General features: G+C 45.0%; 1 protein-coding gene across 5 annotated transcripts in view; it reads left to right on the plus strand.

Annotated features, from left to right (window-relative positions):
* Positions 1-18,853, plus strand: part of PITPNC1 (phosphatidylinositol transfer protein cytoplasmic 1) — a 256,038-nt gene that overhangs the window by 202,991 nt on the left and 34,194 nt on the right. For all 5 annotated transcript variants that reach the window (XM_027081162.1, XM_027081160.1, XM_027081158.1 and 2 more), the window contains one exon: positions 8,232-8,327. In XM_027081162.1, the coding sequence (XP_026936963.1) occupies positions 8,232-8,327 (96 nt within the window). The remainder of the gene's footprint in view (positions 1-8,231; positions 8,328-18,853) is intronic.

The raw sequence follows: 18,853 nt of genomic DNA on the forward strand, positions 1-18,853 counted from the left end.
AAACAAATTGCTGTACATTCATACAATGGAATACTACTTAGTAAGCAAAAGGAATGAGCTTCGATTTGCACAACCACAGGATAAATCTCAAAGGCATGGTCCTGAGTGAAAAGAGCCAGTCTCAAAGTGTTAAAATCTGTATGATTCCATTTGTAAGACGTTCTTGAAAAGACGAAAACTGTAGGAATGGAGGACGCATGAGTGGTTGCCAGGGGTTGGGGTGTGGGGAAATTGTGATGATAAATTAGTTTCTTGGGGTGGTGAAACTGTTCTGAATCTTAATTGTAGTTGTGGTTGCAAGAATCTATACATGTGTTAAAATTCATAGAACTGTATACTCCCCCCAAAATCAATTTTAAAAAAGATTGTTTCAGGGGCAGGGAGTCCAAAATAAAAAACAAGGATCAACACCTTACTAAAGGTGCTGAGTTATTTTATTTTTTGTGAATGACGAGATGGCACTAGCTTTCGTGTAAAGTTAATTTTTTTTTAACTTATTTTTTTGTCTGCGTTGGGTCTTCGTTGCTGCACGCAGCTTTCTCTAGTTGCAGTGAGCAGGGGGCTTCTTTTCATTGCGGTGCGCGGGCTTCACATTGCGGTGGCTTCTCTTGTTGCGGAGCACGGGCTCTAGGCACGCAGGCTCAGCAGTTGTAGCTTGCGGGCTCCAGAGTGCAGGCTCAGTAGTTGTGGCGCACGGGCTTAGTTGCTCCGTGGCATGTGAGATCTTCCCAGACCAGGGCTTGAACCCGTGTCCCCTGCATTGGCAGGTGGGTTCTTAACCACTGCACCACCAGGGAAGCCCCTAAAGTTAACTTCTAAACTTTTGTCTCTCCTCATAGAAAACAAACATATGGTTACCAAAGGGGAAGGGGAGAGAGGGATAAATTAGAAGTTTGGGATTAACATATACGTACTACTATATATAAAATAATCAACAAGGACCTACTATATAGCACAGGGAACTGTATTCACTATCTTATAATAACCTATAATAGAAAAGAATCTGAAAAAGAATATATATATATGTAATTCCTCCTTGCTGAATTTGGACTGGAGTACTTCTTGTCTGATACATACCTTTTAGTACTTATTACTTTATTTTATTTTTTATTTTTATTATTATTATTTTTTGTGTGTGTGGTACGCGGGCCTCTCACTGTTGTGGCCTCTCCTGTTGCGGAGCACAGGCTCCGGACGCGCAGGCTCAGCAGCCATGGCTCACGGGCCCAGCCGCTCCGCGGCATGTGGGATCTTCCCGGACGGGGGCACGAACCCATATCCCCTGCATTGGCAGGCGAACTCTCAACCACTGCGCCACCAGGGAAGCCCTAGTACTTATTACTTTAGTAACAGATTATATCTTATATGGTGCTGTTAATTAAATCTTGCATTGAATCAAGTCTTCTACAAAATCCTAAGGCCCCTTGAAAATGGAGCTTATCTCACACATTTTAAGAGGCACAGTGTTGACCACATAGCAGATGCTTAATAAGTATTTGCTGATTTATTGATTGCTGTAAGCCTAGTGTCTTCTCTTCAGAGCACTGTCGTTGAGTAGGTCCACCTTCAGAACAAATAAGTTACCCAACTCTATTCTGCGGATGGGGGTGGGAAAGAAGCAGAAATGTTTTTCAAGAGACCAAAGAAGACCATCCTTTTTTATCTCTATCATAATGGCGATGGAGAAGACAAGTCGCATATTCTTGGATTGGATCATATAGCTTACATATTTGTGAAACAGTCACGATTGTATTGTGTAGGCGTGAAAATGTTCTCGGTGGGAATACCAGTAGAGATGGGGTAATTAAATGATGGTTGTCTTTGTCAATAACTTGGACTATTTTTTTTCCCAGCCATAAGTGCTTTTCAGGCTCTCCTACCAGGTATGGTACTGTGAGAGAATAATCAATAGAACCATGAACCGACTCTAGCCCCATATGCTGAATGTATGAACCAGGGACCCGTATCCCCTGCCCTGCACCAAATCAGTTGTCCACTTTGCAAATCCAGAGCGCTGAAATGAAAGCATTGTTAAAACAATAATTCTGCTTCCAGTGTTCCTTCTTGCTGAACCTATTCTTTGTTAGTCAGTTGCCTCCCCCTGAAACGTCCCAAGTACAGCAAAAAAAAGTTAGAGCAGAACAGCAGCTTAGCTGGGATTCTTTGTCCCCTTAATCATATGTGAAGCATAAAATGAGACGACTAATAGACTTTTCTCAAAATCCCTACTAATCAGCCACCTCTACCTTGCATCCTTGGTAGTTTGGACAGATGGCAGGAAGATAAAATCCACACAGCTACTAAGCTTGGATCTTCCTCCCCCCCCCCCCATTTTTTTTTTTTTAATAATAGAGTTTATTTTTTAGAGCAGTTTTGAGTTTATGGAAAAATCGCGCAGAAAGTACAGACAGTTCCCATCTAAACTTGGATCTTAAACCACAAACTTACTGTTATAGAGAAAGGGGTTGCAGAAGCCATGATTCCCAGGATTGTGGATTTCTGAAAAGCTGCTGTACACAGTGCTCTCCCTGGCTGGGCTATCACAAAATCCAGAAACGTCTAAAAGCAAAACGAGAGATTAAATAAAATCTAGAAAGGCACCCCTGTTCAAGGAAGAAATCTAGTGCGTCATTAAAACACATTCCATATTTATCAATGTACCTTTCCCTTCTGAGTTACAACCACATGACTCAGCATCTGTCTGTATTAAATATGGGGCATGTCCCCTTCTCCATCCTACCCACGCCCATGTTTACCCTCCTGGGAAAATCTTTTTTAAGAATGGAGTTATTAATGGCTACATAATAGTTCATCGAATGGATTTATCATAATTTCCTTGGCCATTCTCCCATACTGGGATATTTTGACTGTTTGCTTTTTTTTTTTTTTCCCCCTCTCTCTCTGTTTTTTCTTGCTGTTACATTAATGTTACAGTGAAAATCTTTGTACCTAAAGCTTTTCGTTTATTTAATATTCTTAAGATGAATTCTCAAAGCTTAAATTTACCAGGTCAAAGTATATGGAGATTTTAAAGATGCTTGATACTTAATGTTCATAATGCTTTACAAAAAAGGGAAAATTACTCCCTTTTCATTTTGGAATCTTTAAGATAGTTTTTACTCAGGAGATTTGCCTTCTCATTGTAATATTGCTTAGTTCATATTAAAAGGAGTTTGTTTATTGAGTGTTCATTGTGTAGTTGGGGGGTGGAGTTCAGAAGAGTCAACCAGATTGGCACTGAAATCCATTACAGATGATTCGTGGGTGGGTATGTCTCTGATAAATAACCACAGATGGGAACATTATTATAAGGGATATAGGGGAAGTACCATATTTGACTCCCAAACCCAACTCCCATCTCAAAAAGGGACAAATTCCGCCCAAGAAGCTCCCAAGAGCATGAAGGTACACAGCACCTGTGTCAGGTGAGATCCTGGTGGAGCTTTGGCTTAATGTATCAACATTAAGGTGTGTCTCATCCTAAACTATCTCAGCAGATCTCATTCCACCTCAAAGAGCTGGTGGTTGGACCAGAGTTCCGGCAGCCGCTGCCGCTGCGGCTGCCACTGGGGAAGCCCCAATGAATAGTTAATCTTGCTGTTTTCCTTTGGGGCCTGGCTAAGCCTCTGTTTGTAATAGTGTTGGCTTAATTCTGGATCATGCCCTAAACTAAGGATGAAGATGAGGCTGTTTTACCCCCGCTGTGGCCTCTGATTACGCTACGTCGTGACCACTGCCACTTCCTGTTTCCCTGCTGCAGCCCCTCTGTGCACCACCCACGTCAGCTGCATGTGGGTGAAAGGGCAAAGAACAGGATGTAGGAGCCTAACATGACCCGCAAGTCACTCACCATCACCGACATTTTAACTGGAAAGAATTCTAGTGGTCATGTGGGTCACTTGATCTCAGCCACACTGGGGCCATAGATCTCCCTGATAATCAGATGAAAGTGGTCAAACCCTCTCTCCGGAAAGAAAGCATCTCCTCAGACGTTGGGTACAATTCCAGGATATTTCACAGCTCCCTGCTACCCATCCATCTAGATGACGCCTTTTATTCTGCAGATAAGGATATGGAGACCCAAAAGAGGTGCTGGGTCCTGCCCAAGGTTACACAGAGGTGATAACTGAATTCAAACTCAGCTGTCCTGATTCCCATTGTGGGATCCATCAGCCAATACTATGAGGTTTCCACTCTATGTTGAGCCCTATATTGGGGATTATAGAAAGTTAGGGTGCTTACCAGCAAAGAAATAGAACTTGGGTTCATGAAAGGAATCTGAGATCAATCAGTAAGCAATATTCGTGCCATAGGTTCTTCTTTGGAAAGTAGAAGCTGATGTCTTCCGGTAATTCAGCAGTCATGTGTTGAGCACCTACGAGCATCTCCTAAAGGCTCTTAATCATTGGGAGATTTATTATTTATTGGAAATTAAGACTCTTTGTCATCTCCAGCCTGAAGAAGATGTTGAGGTCCTCAAACTGATTTTTTTGTAGCTTTTTTTTTCAGGTCCTCACCCTGAAACGTTGACTGTGAAGGTGCTTGGTATTTCATGGACTTGGATGCAAGAATTAAGTGTCATATTGAAGAAGGAGTCCAGAGTTGGAACTGAAAGCTACCTAGGTAGATTCTACTGCAGCCTCAGCAGAAAAGCTCCAAGTCGTTGGGGAGTTCCCAATAATAGCTACTCAGGACATACATTTTTCGGTAGCAGGAAGAGAATCAGAGTCCAGTTTCATCTTTCTGGAAAGAAATAGGAAGTACTCTTGATTGATATTTATCTTCTCGGTTGGGTGCCAAGAGGCAGCCTTTTATCCCTGGAGGAGTCTGGTTGTGAAGCCTGGAGACTTGCCCTGAATCTGAGCTTCTCTACCGATGGGCTGTGTGACTGCAGGCAGCTCTTTTACTTCTCTGAGCCTTGGTTTTCTCATTTGAAACTGGAAATAATAATACTATCCTGACCTTGTAGTTGTTGAGTCAACATAAATGACTCCTCTCCCTAGCTTGACAGTCTATTCTTTCTTTTGTAGCAAATATTTTCTTCCATCTTATATTTTGGGGAGTAGCTTCCCAGTCTGTCTCTCCCACTAGATGGTAACTCATTAAGGGCAGGAACTCAGCCTTTCTTTTTTTTACAATGTTTCTTCTAGCAATGTCAGATTCTGAGACACTTCAATTAATTTTGGCTTTAGATTGAGTTTCTCTCCAACACTCCACTCTCTATGTGGTGTGTCTACATTTTTCAGTGTATCCAGTGACCATGTATGCCATAAATTATTGGCTTTGGGGCCCAAAACTCAGAGTAGAAAGGTAAAGCAATATAATGGAGAGAGTACATGAAGGAGATATGGATTTGATTTGATTTTCCATGGCTGATTTGCTCTGTGACATTGGGCAAACTGTGTAACCTCTGTGGGCCTTCATCTGTGTCACCATTCCTGCCTATCTGCGATGGTGTCATGGCTGCCATATTACATCTGAGATATTTTCTGGTGCAAACTGGTGGGTTTGGTGGTAAGAGAACTCAGCCCTTCTTATCTTTGCAGCCCCCAAAGCCAAGGGCGCCATTTTGTATGCAGTGGAGGTATTAGTTGGGGCCCAATTGGGAGGCATAAACCACACAATAATTTGAACAGGAAGAGTATATAAGTAATATAAGGAATTATTAAACTTTGATTGGAGTAACCATAAAGATGTAAAGAGAAGTCAAAGGCTAAGGGAGTAGACACAAGCAAGAACAAACTTGAAAGGGGTCCACCTCCATGGCTGGAGTTCAGACCTCCTTGCAGGAGTTGTGGTTGTAGCCCACTGGATGGCAGAGAAGTTTGCTGGGTTTCCTGGACCAGAGCTTGTCCACAGTTGCTGGGCAGCAGAAAACAGCCCTCTGGGTTCAGGTGAGATGAGACTGGTGGGCAGGTATATAGGGTCAGGGCACCACTGGCAGTGCGAGGCCGGGCACACATGGTGCCTAAATCACGAGGGCCACGTTGAAGGCCAGGACTCCGAGGCCACCAGGCAACTGTGTACTCCGGGCATGCAGCTGGGACAGAGCAGCACCGCATGTCCCCGTCCTCCCCCCCACCCCCACCCCAACAGGTTCTGCAGCAGGAATAAGATTCAGACCAGGAAGAGAAGCACCCTTCTTCCTGCAGGGTCCCCCTAATAAATGGCTTAGTGTCCTACTCGCTGTCAAGGAGAAGTGCTTACAGGGTCCAGTCTGTTATCTCAGAGCAGAGACTTAAGGGTGAACTTGGAGCAGAAGGGCAATAATGTAACAATGTGATAATGGGTGATCCAAAAGTATTTGAATTAAATTAGGAAAAGCCACCTAATCTGTCAATAACTCCCTTAACCCCTGTTCATTTTCCCTTCTTTCAGTCCCATAAATTTTACCACCAATAGATGTCAAAGCTCTCTAACTTCTCTTGTAATTTACTCTCTAGCAGCTCATTTGCCTCTGGGGCGTTCCCTTCTGTTTTGTTTTCTTAATGAGGCACATGTCTTCTCTTGCACACACTTTAAAAGAGATTCAGGCGAAGAGAGAGAAACACACAAACACCCTGAGACCCAGTGTTTCATTTCACAACTTATTTCTCCACTCAACCTTGAACTTACTTTCCTTCCGTCTCTCCATTCCATCTCAAAGCAATCAACCTGTCCCTCCCAAACACATTGAGAGTGTCCCCAAGCTCTTGACTTCAACTGGCCATGGAAGGAGTCAGAGCTGATACAGGAACCAGTCTTTCTCTGCCTTTATGGAAAATGCAGTGGCCTCCCCAAGTCAGACTGGGGAGTTAATCTTGAATAAATCTGAAGAGTCCAGTATCTAATCATTATAGAAGAAAATTGGTGACAGAGCAAACAGCAGACTGGGCAGATAATAATCAGCACAGATATTATTCAGAAAGCATTTGGAAAGGACTAGGAGTTTCAACTTGTAAAGAGCCCTCCAGATGCTCTCCTGCAGGAGAGTGTGTTATTAATAGGCTCCAAATTTGTGTCAAGACAATGTTCTTCGGCGTCAACCACTCTGTTCTTTCAAAATATTTCATTCTCTTCTAGAGAGTCAGATTTAACTAGTGTTAGTGGATGATTCCCTTGTAGGAATTAGCTAAACAGTGAGATAGGGCTACAGTTAAGACTTTCTCCAAGGATCAAGTGATTTGCAAACTTAATCTGTTTACTATCCTTCAGAAGTGTATCCCTTTAGATCAGAAAAAGTGGCAATGGGAAAAAGTAGAGGAACTTAATCTTTCTACTAGAGTGTACATCTATATATGTGGCTGTCTGACATATTTCTTTTTTTTTTTTTTTTTTTGCGGTACGCGGGCCTCTCACTGTTGTGGCCTCTCCTGTTGCGGAGCACAGGCTCCGGACACGCAGGCTCAGCGGCCATGGCTCACGGGCCCAGCCGCTCCGCGGCATGTGGGATCTTCCCGGACTGGGGCACAAACCCGCGTCCCCTGCATCAGCAGGCAGACTCTCAACCACTGCGCCACCAGGGAAACACTGTCTTACATATTTCTTTGCAAGTGTTGGACATTCTGGGCCAGTGGAATCAAGCGTAGCTTGGCAGGAAGCCATCTCAGTACTTTTTCAAGCTCCACCTTCTTACCACTGTGTGTACCAAGGAAATCATGCTCTTAAATGATCAAGAATAAGACAATGGGTAATGGGATTATGGACAATCTTTATTTTCTTCTTTTTTGTTTATCTGTATTTTCTTCAATGAGTGTGTGTTATTTCTAATATTAAATATATGTAAACATTGTAATGAAAAAAAAACCCCACATTTTTCTTCTCTAAATCTCAGGCTGTATTACTGCTTTTTGTCTCCTATCTACCCAGAACCTTTTTAGCCTCTTCCCTCCCCCTGTTTAGATTAACTGCCAAAAATCAGCAGACTTCCTTTTTGGAAGAAACTTTTGGAAGAGATTTATTTCTTCACTCTTGAACTACTAAAAACAGCCTGTTTTTCTTCTTCCCCTAACCAAGTGGTGATTGATGCTACACCTGCCTCTGGTGTGACAAAATGTAAGCGATGAATAAAACCTTTTCGTGATTGTTGCACATTCGGCGGCAGCGTAGAGCTCTCCCCGGGGGCACTGAGCCATGTGAAGATGCTCTGTGGGGAGTTATTCCGCCTCAGGCACCGTTGGGCCAACTTGCAGGCACCTTGAGGATCTCACCCACTATCACTAACCTTTGATACTGTTGCTGTGCTCTTTCAGATTTTTGACAATGAAGCCAAAGATCTGGAGAGAGAAGTGTGCTTTATCGATATTGCCTGCGATGAAATTCCAGAACGTTACTACAAAGAATCTGAGGTGAGCAATAGATGGGGTGACATGTGGAAGAGAGTCATTCAATCATTCATTCAACAAACATTTATTAAGTCCACACTGACCTGGGACACTTCCATCTGTCTTTGTGTTGATTCAATTTGCTTTCACATCTTGCTGGACTCTTTACTGCGGGTCTCAAAATGAAGTCCCTACTGCTTGGGGCCCGTGGTTAACCCCGGCTGCCACTCAATTTCAATGTAGTCTCCTATCTCCCCAGCTCTGCCATCAATCTGGGCAGCAAAATACTCACAAGGCTGAACCACCCAACGATAACTGGCCTATAAAATGCAGCAGCCACCTCTGGCTTCCTGTTTGGCCAGGCCTGGGCCCAGCCTGTCTCCCCCCCTCTGCAGGAGCTGTGTTTTATTTGTACCTTTGGGGTCTAACACAAAGAAAATGCTCCATCAATCCTCCCTGAGTGCATATTGAAACTTGGACAGCTCATCTCTGCACAGAACCTTTCTCTCAAAACCAGAAGTGCCTTCATGCAGCCCTCTCTTTTTTTCATCTTGACTAAGAATAAATTTAAGAGAATATGTGTCTGTATGACTCCCACCTACCAGAATCCATTGTGTGCCTCAGTGCGAACTTGCTATTTTACTGTTAGTGCAAGTCCCCATTTGTATCCTGTTAGTATTTTATTAATGGCTGCTGACGGAACTTGGGTGACCCCCTTGGAAATAACGTCCCAGCCCTGCAATGACAACAGATGCTGGGCTATTTTTGTTGTTTAGCAACATTCAGCCAATCACAATATGTTTGGAGTTGGGGCCCCAGTCTCGTCCTTGAGCTGTAACACATGGACCTTGAAACTCTTCCCTCAGCTTGGTTAGGGCTGATTTAAGACATAATAAATAAACCCGGTAAAAATGAATTCTACCGTGACACACACTGGGCTCCCAATGTGGTTCAGATTTTTTTTGCTTCCACCTTTTGGGATTCGTTTGGATATCAGAGTCTAACCCAATGTTAGCAAATGCTTAGCTGCTTAATTGCAGGCATGGGCTCTGCAGCTGCTGTCTCTTTAAAGTCGGGGAGAGGCTGATGTGAATTACTCTTGGTGGGACTCAAGGATGAGCTTTTGAACGTCATCCATTTACATTACATTCTGCAGCCAACCACACTTGTGAATTTTCAGAAGAACAAAATGAAATGCTCTCTGTATAACTGTGGACCTGCTCAAGAGGAGAAGCTTGGCCTCCCCTTGTCTTAGAGGAGGTACTTCTGTGGTTTCATCTCAAGGCCACCAGTACTTATGGGGCTTCAGTGATGTGCAAAGCATCATGCAGTGCATTGGGTGAAGCTGTTGCCCCGTCGCTTCTGTGGCTCCTTGGGCCTGGGGGGCTGCTGTCTTACCTGGACGTCCTGGCCTCTTTGGTAGCTCAAGCCTTCTAGAAAGGCAGCGTTGCCAGAAAACTCTGAACTGATTTCAGCTCTTCCTCTTAGATAGCTTTGGTGTGGTCCTGCCTGGCACTCAGGGAGTTCCCTTCTGATTCGGAGGAAAGTCTTAGGACAGATATGGAACACTAATGACAAAATCAACACGTCTCATTTCTAGTCATCGTGTACCTGACTTATCTCCCTGTGCATTGTGCTCCCAAGAACCACCACTGGAAAGCTTTTTCTCATTGACACAGATGTTCAAGGACCATTTTTTCATGTTTCACAGTCATTCATTTTCCTGGGTCATAAAATATTCTTTTCTAGATGCAGTTTGACCAAGGAAATGAGAGGGGAATAGTCATTCATCCAGTAAATATGTACTGAGTACTCACTGAGTGTCACAGACAATATTTAGATGGGGACATGGCAATGAACAGAAGAGACACTGAGGGTGTCTAGCAGGGGAGCCAAACAACAAAGAAATAACTACATGAGCACATATGGAGTAAAAGTCACAGGTGCCATAAGGAAGCTTGCAGGGAGAGACCACGATAGGGAAACTGAATTTAAGAGGATGGGATCAGGAATGATGCTCAGGGAGAAATGGCCTGCTGGGACCCGCAGGATGAAAAGAGCTGGGGGACAGTGCTCCAGGGGGAGGTGACAGCATGCATGGGAGTCCCAAGGTGTTACCTATAAGGAAACAAAAGAAGGCCAGTGTGGTTGCAGCAGCAGAAACAGAAGGAAGAATGGCACAAAGGGAGGTTGGAAAAGAGGGTGGGATCATGTTAAGACGCTTAGATTTTATTTACATGCAGTAGGATGCCTTCGAAGAAATTAAAGCTGGGACATCATATGATCCGATTTGTGCTTTTAAAAGATTGCTCTGGATGGAGAAGGGACCGGCCGGGAGCAGAGTGGAAGTCAGGAAACCACTGAGGTCATCGGAGTTGTCTACCTTGTTGATTATTGAAGTTATATGGCAACTTGAAGTGGAGGGCTGGGAGCAGATGGCTTGGAGGTATATTTTAAAGAGAGACTTGACAGGGATTGGTCGTGGACTGGGTGTGAAGGTGAGAGAAGAGGAAGAGTCAGGATGACCTTAAGGTTTACAGCTTGGGCAACAGATAGATGGGGGTGAGAAGAGGAGTGGATTTTGGAGAAAGATGGATGGATTTTGTGATGACAGTGAGACATCTAGAACAAATAGAAGTGGGTCTGGAGCTTAAATGAGAGATCTGGGCTGGAGACAAATTGGAGAGTATTTGGGAAATAGAAGAATTTAAAGTCCTGAGGATGGATGAGAGTGAGCAAGCGTACAGTATAATGGGAAAGGGGTTCGGGTCCGAGCATTAAATTTAGGACAGCAATATTTGGAGATCAGGAAGAGGATGAGGAGGCCCCAGGGATCTACAAAGAATTGGCCAGAGAATTAGAAGGAAAACAAGGAGAGAGCACCAAGGAATGCAAGTTTCAAGAGAGGAGAGGGATTGGTTATGCTTAATGCTGGTGAGAGATCAAATAAGATGAGAATGGAAAACTGTCTCTAAGAGCAGTGGTTTTCCACTGGGGGCGATCTTGCCCCACAAGGATGCTTACAATGTCTGGAGACATTTTTTTTTAAGATTTTTATTTATTTATTTATTTATTTTTGGCTGTGTCAGATCTTAGTTGTGGCACGCGGGATCTTCATTGAGGCACGCGGGATCTTTTGTTGTGGCGTGTGGGCTCCTCTCTAGTTGTGGTGCACAGGCTCCAGGGCGTGAGGGCTCTGTACTTGTGGTGCACGGGTTCCAGAGCACATGGGCTCTGTAGTTTGTGGCATGCAGGCTCTCTAGTTGAGGCGTAGAGCTCAGTAGTTGTGGCGCTCGCGCTTAGTTGCCCCGCGGCATGTAGGATCTTAGTTCCCTGACCAGGGATCGACCCCGGCATTGTAAGGTGGATTCTTTACCACTGGACCACCAGGGAAGTCCCTGGAGACATTTTTGGTTGTCACAACTTGGGAGTGCTACCAGCCACTAACCACATCCTATAATGAACAGGACAGCCCGCCACAACAAGAGTGATGGACCCTCAAATGTCAGTATGCCAAGGCTGGGAAATCCTGCCCTGAAAGTAAAGGTCGTTGGAGATGAATGGAGGTCTGGACTCAGCTCTCACACTCAGAGCCACCCCTGCCTGTCCTGGAGTCTTACTTAATGGATGTGGAGGAAGGGGGCCCCAGAGGGCTCAGCCCTGCACACTCTGTCAAGCCCTGCTTCCCAAACGATCACCAGCCTACATTACGGGTAGAATTTTTTCTCACTCGCCCTGGCAGTTAGACCACAGAGGAAAAGGCAGACTTGGGAGCCTGCAATAAAATAATAGGAAAAGTATGTTCCGTGGGACTCCCTTATGACCTAAACCCACCATCATTGGACTTCCAGAATCCACACTGCAGTATGAGCCTACCAGAAGGGAGAGAAGTGAGTGTCCTAGGCTGTTTAGGTTGTGTGTCAGTAGCCAGGGACAGAGAATAAGGGAAACAACCGATTCAGAAGGCAAACCACTTCCAAATACATTTCTCCTCTGCACACTGTAAATAATTAACATCCTCCTCCCTGCCACAAGAATTTCCTTCTAAAATGAAATCTGACCTTGTCATTTTCTGCTTAAAAGCCTGGTCCCCTTAGCATGGTCCTCTGCCTTCTCCCCTCCAGCCCTCCCCACCTCTGTTCCTCTCAATTTGGAAGCTTCTAGTCATTACTCTTTAGAGTGCAGCTCAAATGTGACTTCTCCTCTTTGGACTCTCCTGGGCACCCCACTCCCTACCCACTGGCAGCAAGGATTCTGGTCTGTGGCTTCTAGATCATGCTGGCTCGTGCTAGCTCACAGTTATACCCTGAGCTCCACGAAGACAAGGGTTGTCGTCTTCATCACCATTCCCCAGCAGCTAGGACAGAACCAGCACATAGCAGCCACTCACAAAACGGTTGTTGAATGAATGAGTGAAAGCCATGGGCTTTATTTTTTCCTTCTAGCAGTGACAATTTCGGAGCGAGCACTATCAATGAAAATGCATTTGTGGCCATTAAGCTAACAGTAGTGAATCAGAGTTCCTTATATATATATATTTTCTTTCTATGTCAGCGTCGTAAATAGGAACGCATTTTCTGCAGAGAAAGCTGAAATGCTGGTGGGCTCAGTCTATTCTGAGACTTTGAGGCTTATGCATTCAGACCAGGGTTATCTGGGTCACCACTCAGCTCCCGTCACACACACACACACACACACACACACACACACACACACACACACACAACCCCCTCCATCCAGGCCGAAGCAGGGGATTGAAGTAATTTCTTTTCTTTTTCCATTTGTCCCTGGAAACCTCCGAACCACATGAGGCAAGAATGCCTCTCTCACTAAGGTGACCAGAGCTGGAAGTTTTCCGCTGGGTGCCCTCTGCCTGGTGGCACAAGGGCCCCCACTAAGCAGAGTTTCAGAAGGACTCCGGAGACTCAGCATCGGCCGGTAGCTCAGCCCAGCGCTCTCTTTATTCTCATTTTGTGGTGCCGTTGTTTCCCAGCCACATCAGGGGCCTAAGCTGCAGCTCCCGAGAACCTCTTAATCTCAAGTTTTTCTCTCCTATCTGTGGCAGGACTCCACAGGGCAGCACTGCATTGTTTAAAAAAAAAGAAAACAGTGTGATTTCTCGGGCCCAGAGAGCACCTCCAGGTGCACCTCCACAGGGCCCCACCAAGGCCCTGCCCCCATTAGAATCATGAAGCTCTTTGCATCAAGTCACATCAGCACCACCCAAGCAGCAAAGACGAAGAGAAGCCAGTGTCTGAGCAGGTTGTACTTGTTATGTGGTCGATACGTGCGTTCTTTCTTCTGCCAAGGTGCCCATCCCTCTGATGCTCTGCCAGAATTTCAAGGTGAAAATCCCAACCCAGGAAGGAGGAACTCAGGCCGATCAGTTGTAGCATGCCCTCAGAGGACACGGGCAGTGAGCCCACACCTGCAAAGCTGAGTTGGCCATTTGCGATGCAGGAACAAATCTCAACACCCAGCCTCCAGGACTGGTCCAGCCTGGACAGTCTCCAAAAGTCAGGCTTAGGGAGCTCTAACTCAGAGGCCTTTGGTGTTGGCCCAAGTCCAGTGCTCTTCCTCCTGGATTCACTGCAGTCGTTTTTAAGGTTCAGCTTCCATTACAAGATCAAGAGGGACCAGAAAAAGTGGCATCTCTAGTGGCCTTCCAGGGGTCTGTCCCCGCAGCTCCCCCCCCAGAGACACGAATGTGGAGTCATACGCAGTTTCTAAATGTTCAGCCTTGAGTAGAAAGGGGGAAAAAGAAAAAAGAAATGTCATTTTCTGGGAGAGGAAGTTTAGAAGTAGAGGATGTGTTGTGCTTTGTTTTTTAAAAATCTTCATTGATTTATGTAAAGCAAAGGGGAGTTTATAGACCAGTGGTTTCCAACTAAAGCCAGTTTTGCTCCCCAGGGGTCATCTGGCAACGTCTGGAGGTATTTTCGATTGTCACCACTGGCAAGGGGTTGTTTGCTACGGCATCTAGTACGCAGAGACCAGGAATGCTGCTATAAACATCCTGCAATGCCCAGGACAGCCCCACAGCAGAGAATTACCCAGCCCGAAATGCCAACTGCGGCAAAGTCGAGAAACTCTGCTGTAGGCCAATCCAAGGACAGGAAATGCAGGAAAACCTATTAGAAGCAAGACTCATTAATTTCTTTCGTTTGCATTTATTAAGTGCTTACTGTGTACCAGGCTCTGTGCTAGGCACTGGGGCTACAAAGGCCATAATCGTGTCTAGTCTCCACTACCCTTTGAACTGGATCCTTTCTTTTTTTTTAAGAAAAAAAGGAAATTCCTCTTTCTCTTCATTTTGCAAGATGTAAAAGAGGTCTCCATTTTACCAGTGTTAAATAAAGCATAATAATTCTAATGGAGAAATCAGGGAAATTTACAACGTTTTGAACTCGGGTAGCAATGAAGGAGAATGTGAGACTGTCTCAGAAGCAAGTACCCCTGAAGTGGTATGATTGAAGGTAGGAGAGTACCAGGCAAGTTTTTAGGCAGGATTTGATTTAGAGCTTTCCCTTTGAGTTGGGTGACGAGGGGACTCTTTTGGAACTCAGCCTCCAGGCCCCCTGGATTATAGAGTTTTCCTGAACTAAGGAATCCTTACAAGCCAGTTCATTGGTCACACCCAATCTAAATATCTGCTGAATTCTCTCTTAAGGGAGAGAGAAGCGAACAAAGAGATACATCTAACTTTTCCAGGAACTGTCAAGGGTAAGAGATTAAATGCTGTTTGCTAAGTACAACAGGCCCCAGAAAGGGAACAGAGAGATGAAATGAGTAAATATTGTCATACTCAGCTGTACCCTTCAGTACAAAGTGCTTCATCCAAACCACTCTGTTCCCTCAAATTAAGAATATTTTCATGTCGGTCTATATCTTGATGGTTGAGGGTGGTCAAATTTTTCAGTTATCAAAAAAAAAAATTTTCAGTTATCTCCAAATGGCCAGATTTAACACAGCTGCCTCCTGCTGGGGTCCACTGTGGAGTTCAGTTTGTTGTTGTGCTGTTATTGTCATTTTTTTTCCCTTTTCCCTCCGTCCATCTGCTTCTTTCTGAGAATAACGCAGCTGTTTGGTGATGGGTTCCAATTTGGCGGCGCTGGGCACCTCTGGGATAATAAGAACTGTCTGCGCCCACTGGTGTGGGGCGAAGCCTCCACCACCAAAGTGCTCCCCAGTGATAGCCTCCAAAGCTGGCACAGAAAGCCTGCAAGGAGATAGTCAGTGGAAGGGTCTCCAGTAGCTGCTGCATCGCAGGGCCCTGCGCCTCTCCCTTCACAGGGTCTCCATGAGGCCAGTGCTATTAGAGAGGGAAGCACGTGGTGGCCTCTGGAAGTGGCCGGAGCAATAGATGAGAAGGAAAGCCATTGGAAGAAGAACTTTTTTTTTCTTGGCTGCATCGGGTCTTCATTGCTGCACACGGGCTTTCTCTAGTTGCGGTGAGTGGGGGGCTATTTTCTTTGTGGTGCACAGGCTTCTCATTGCGGTGGCTTCTCTTTGTTGAGGAACATGGGCTCTAGGCGCGTGGGCTTCAGTAGTTGTGGCTCGCGGGCTCAGTAGTTGTGGCTCGCGGGCTCAGTAGTTGTGGCGCATGGGTTTAGTTGCTCTGTGGCATGTGAGATCTTCCCGGACCAGGGCACGAACCCGTGTCCCCTGCATCGGCAGGCGGACTCTCAACCACTGTGCCACCAGGGAAGCCCAGCAGGCGGATTCTTAACCACTGCACCACCAGGGAAGTCCCAAGTTAGGCATTGTTAAAGTTGGTGTTTATGGGGCTTATAATTAAACATAACGCATACATGACATTATTTTATAAAAATGAGCTCACACGATGCAACTTTGCAACATGCATTTTCTCAATAACGATATAAGCTTGCCGTCTTTCTGGGGCAGTACACGTCTCTCTAGCAGACTTCGTAATGACTGTATGATGTGCCAGTGTATGATTATGCCATTCTCCATTTGGTGGACATTTAGAGTGTTTCCATTCTTTTGCTATTATAGTACTTCAGGCAACACCCTCATGCTATATATTTTTTTGGCATAGTTTTAATATTTCTGTAGAATAAGTTCTAAAAGTGAAATTGTTGTGTCAGTGGGCATGTGGGTTTAAATCTTTTTAGATATAGCCAAATTGCCCCCCCACTCCAAAGCTATATTAAATGACTCTCTGATCCACACTTGTGTGGGAACACACTGAATTTTGAAGAAGTGAGATTGGAAAGGCAGTGTACTGAGTGAGAGCAAAGGCGGTGAAAAGGTAGGGAATTCCGCTGCACGTTCAAGGGTCAGTGAGTAACCGGGGCAGAAAAGAAGAGCCTCCAATGTCAAGCCAAGGAATTTGGCTTTTATTCTGCAAGTAGCTGAGAACTTTCAAAGCAGGGTCACCAGCCACCTTGCAAGTCGTCTCAATTTGTGACCACACCAGAGAAACTGACTTTCTCGGGGGGCGGGGGGGGGGCGGTGGTGAGGGCAGACCGCTGGACACCAAGAGGTTTAGAACCCTGTAACTCATCAACTTACTTGTCTCCTTCTTCTGCTACCTCTTTTCGTGAACAAATCACCTTCAGCCATATTGGCAGCAATAAAACTTTGTTAATGAAAAGAAACTTTTGGAAATAACAGGGCACTAAACAGTAGTCCAGTCTTCAACAACCCTGGCTGCGTCATTTTTAGACCAATAACAAATAGGTACTCTCTTTCAGTTCTCATTTCTTCCAAGTAAAAGAAAGCTGGGTCCCCAAGTCTTACTGAAATACCACGCCTAGTGCTGGTGTTTAAAACCACTACTGTTCTTTTGGCCTAATCACGTGGAGCTACTGCAATGTGTGAGCAAAGCCAATTTTTATTGGGAGTACTAGGAAAACGTTAGTGCCCAACTCCACCCTAGAGAAAGGATTTTTGTTTTTTTAATTTTTCAAGGGGAAAAATAACCAACTTAAACTGCTGCAATAGTTTTCATGAATGAGGTTCCCCAGAGCTCGGTGCCCAGAATAGCAGTTCCAAATCTTACCAATTGGATTGGGTAGTGAAATGCCAAACCATGTGAATCAAACAAAACTGAGGCAAATGAATTCCTAAATATCAGATCAAAACCAGAGATTCTAAGTCTCTGCCAGGAGTGGAGTTGCTGATTGTGGTGCTGGGTCATTGAGTCAATAGAAAGAGCCTTTGGGGAAATGGCCCCATGTCCCAAAAGGGAGGATTCGACCAAGCAAAACATCCATTGAAGGGAGAAACAATTGGGCTTGTTGAAGAGGAATCTGTGCGAAAGATAACCTCTAGAACTCACGGATGGGGATTCCCAGCCCATGCTTTCCTTGAGTAGATGGAGCTCAACCCTAATGTACTAAGGGGCTCAGGCTTTGGGAGGCCTCCCAGGTGATCACAGCCATTGCACTTCATCAGCACCAATGATGATTCACCATCTTGAATCTCTTCCTCCGTTCAAATGAGTGGATGGATATGGAGAGATGAGATGAGATGCAATGAGATGATGTGATGAAAGGCAAAGCATTAAAATGCACAGTACTGGCACACAGTTAGCATTTAATAAATGTTCCCTTCTCCCTGCTTTGACACTGGCATTGAGATCTGCAGATGTGTCGCTGGGATGGTTGCTCAGTAGAAACCAAGTGTCTTTGTTTCTTAAGATTTTTTTTAAGTCTTTATTGAATTTGTTACAATATTGCTTCTGTTTTTTATGTTTTGGTTTTTTGGCCACGAGGCATGTGGGATCTTAGCTCCCCGACCAGGAATCGAACCTGCATCCCCTGCATTGGAAGGCAAAGCCAGGGAAGTCCCCCAAGTGTCTTTGGAAAGTGGCTGCCATGAGTGGGGCTCTGGGAGTTTGTTTGCATATTGCTTTTTACTTGTTGGCATGAATGCAGAAGAGAAGCACAGGGTTGGTTTCAATCACTCCAGTCCACAAGATGACAGAATTTGCTGCAGGTACAGCAAGATCCTTCAGAAAATGGAGCCATTTGTACTGCTGAGACCTTTTAAAAAATGTGTTCGTATTACTTCTGTTATTGTTTAACCTGAATTCAGACTGGCATGTGTCTCTTATACTTCACCCCTAAGAAACCTTAGAGGTTGCATTTACTGTTTGTTGTGCCACCCTGGGGCAGTCTGTAGCACTGGAGTCCCAGGATGCTACCCAAGGCAGTTTGGGCATTTTATCAGCTGTCTACCACAAGCCTTTTACCAGGTGTATTTTAGAAGAATAATAGTTAAGACTTTAAAAGAAGGAAGCGGGATCCAAAGGAAAGGCTTTCAGCCAGAAGTGAACAGATATAACCAAGCTCTTCTTCAGTCCCATCTCATGGAGAACCTCCATCTGTACGTTCAAGAAAACAGGCATTAAATCCACAGCTTGCCACCTACATCAGCCCCTGCTATTTTTTGCCTTATTAAAACACCAGGACTTCCTGTCCCTTAGAGCAGAGTTCCCAAATCAGATTAGAATCACCTTAGGAGCTTAAAAAAGTGCAGATGCCTGGGACCCTCTCTGGACCTACCAAACCAGATGCAGTAAG

Source organism: Aethalodelphis obliquidens, unplaced genomic scaffold, assembly GCF_003676395.1.
Source record: "Aethalodelphis obliquidens isolate GAN/ISIS:26980383/991018 unplaced genomic scaffold, ASM367639v1 scaffold44, whole genome shotgun sequence".
Taxonomy (NCBI): domain Eukaryota; kingdom Metazoa; phylum Chordata; class Mammalia; order Artiodactyla; family Delphinidae; genus Aethalodelphis; species Aethalodelphis obliquidens.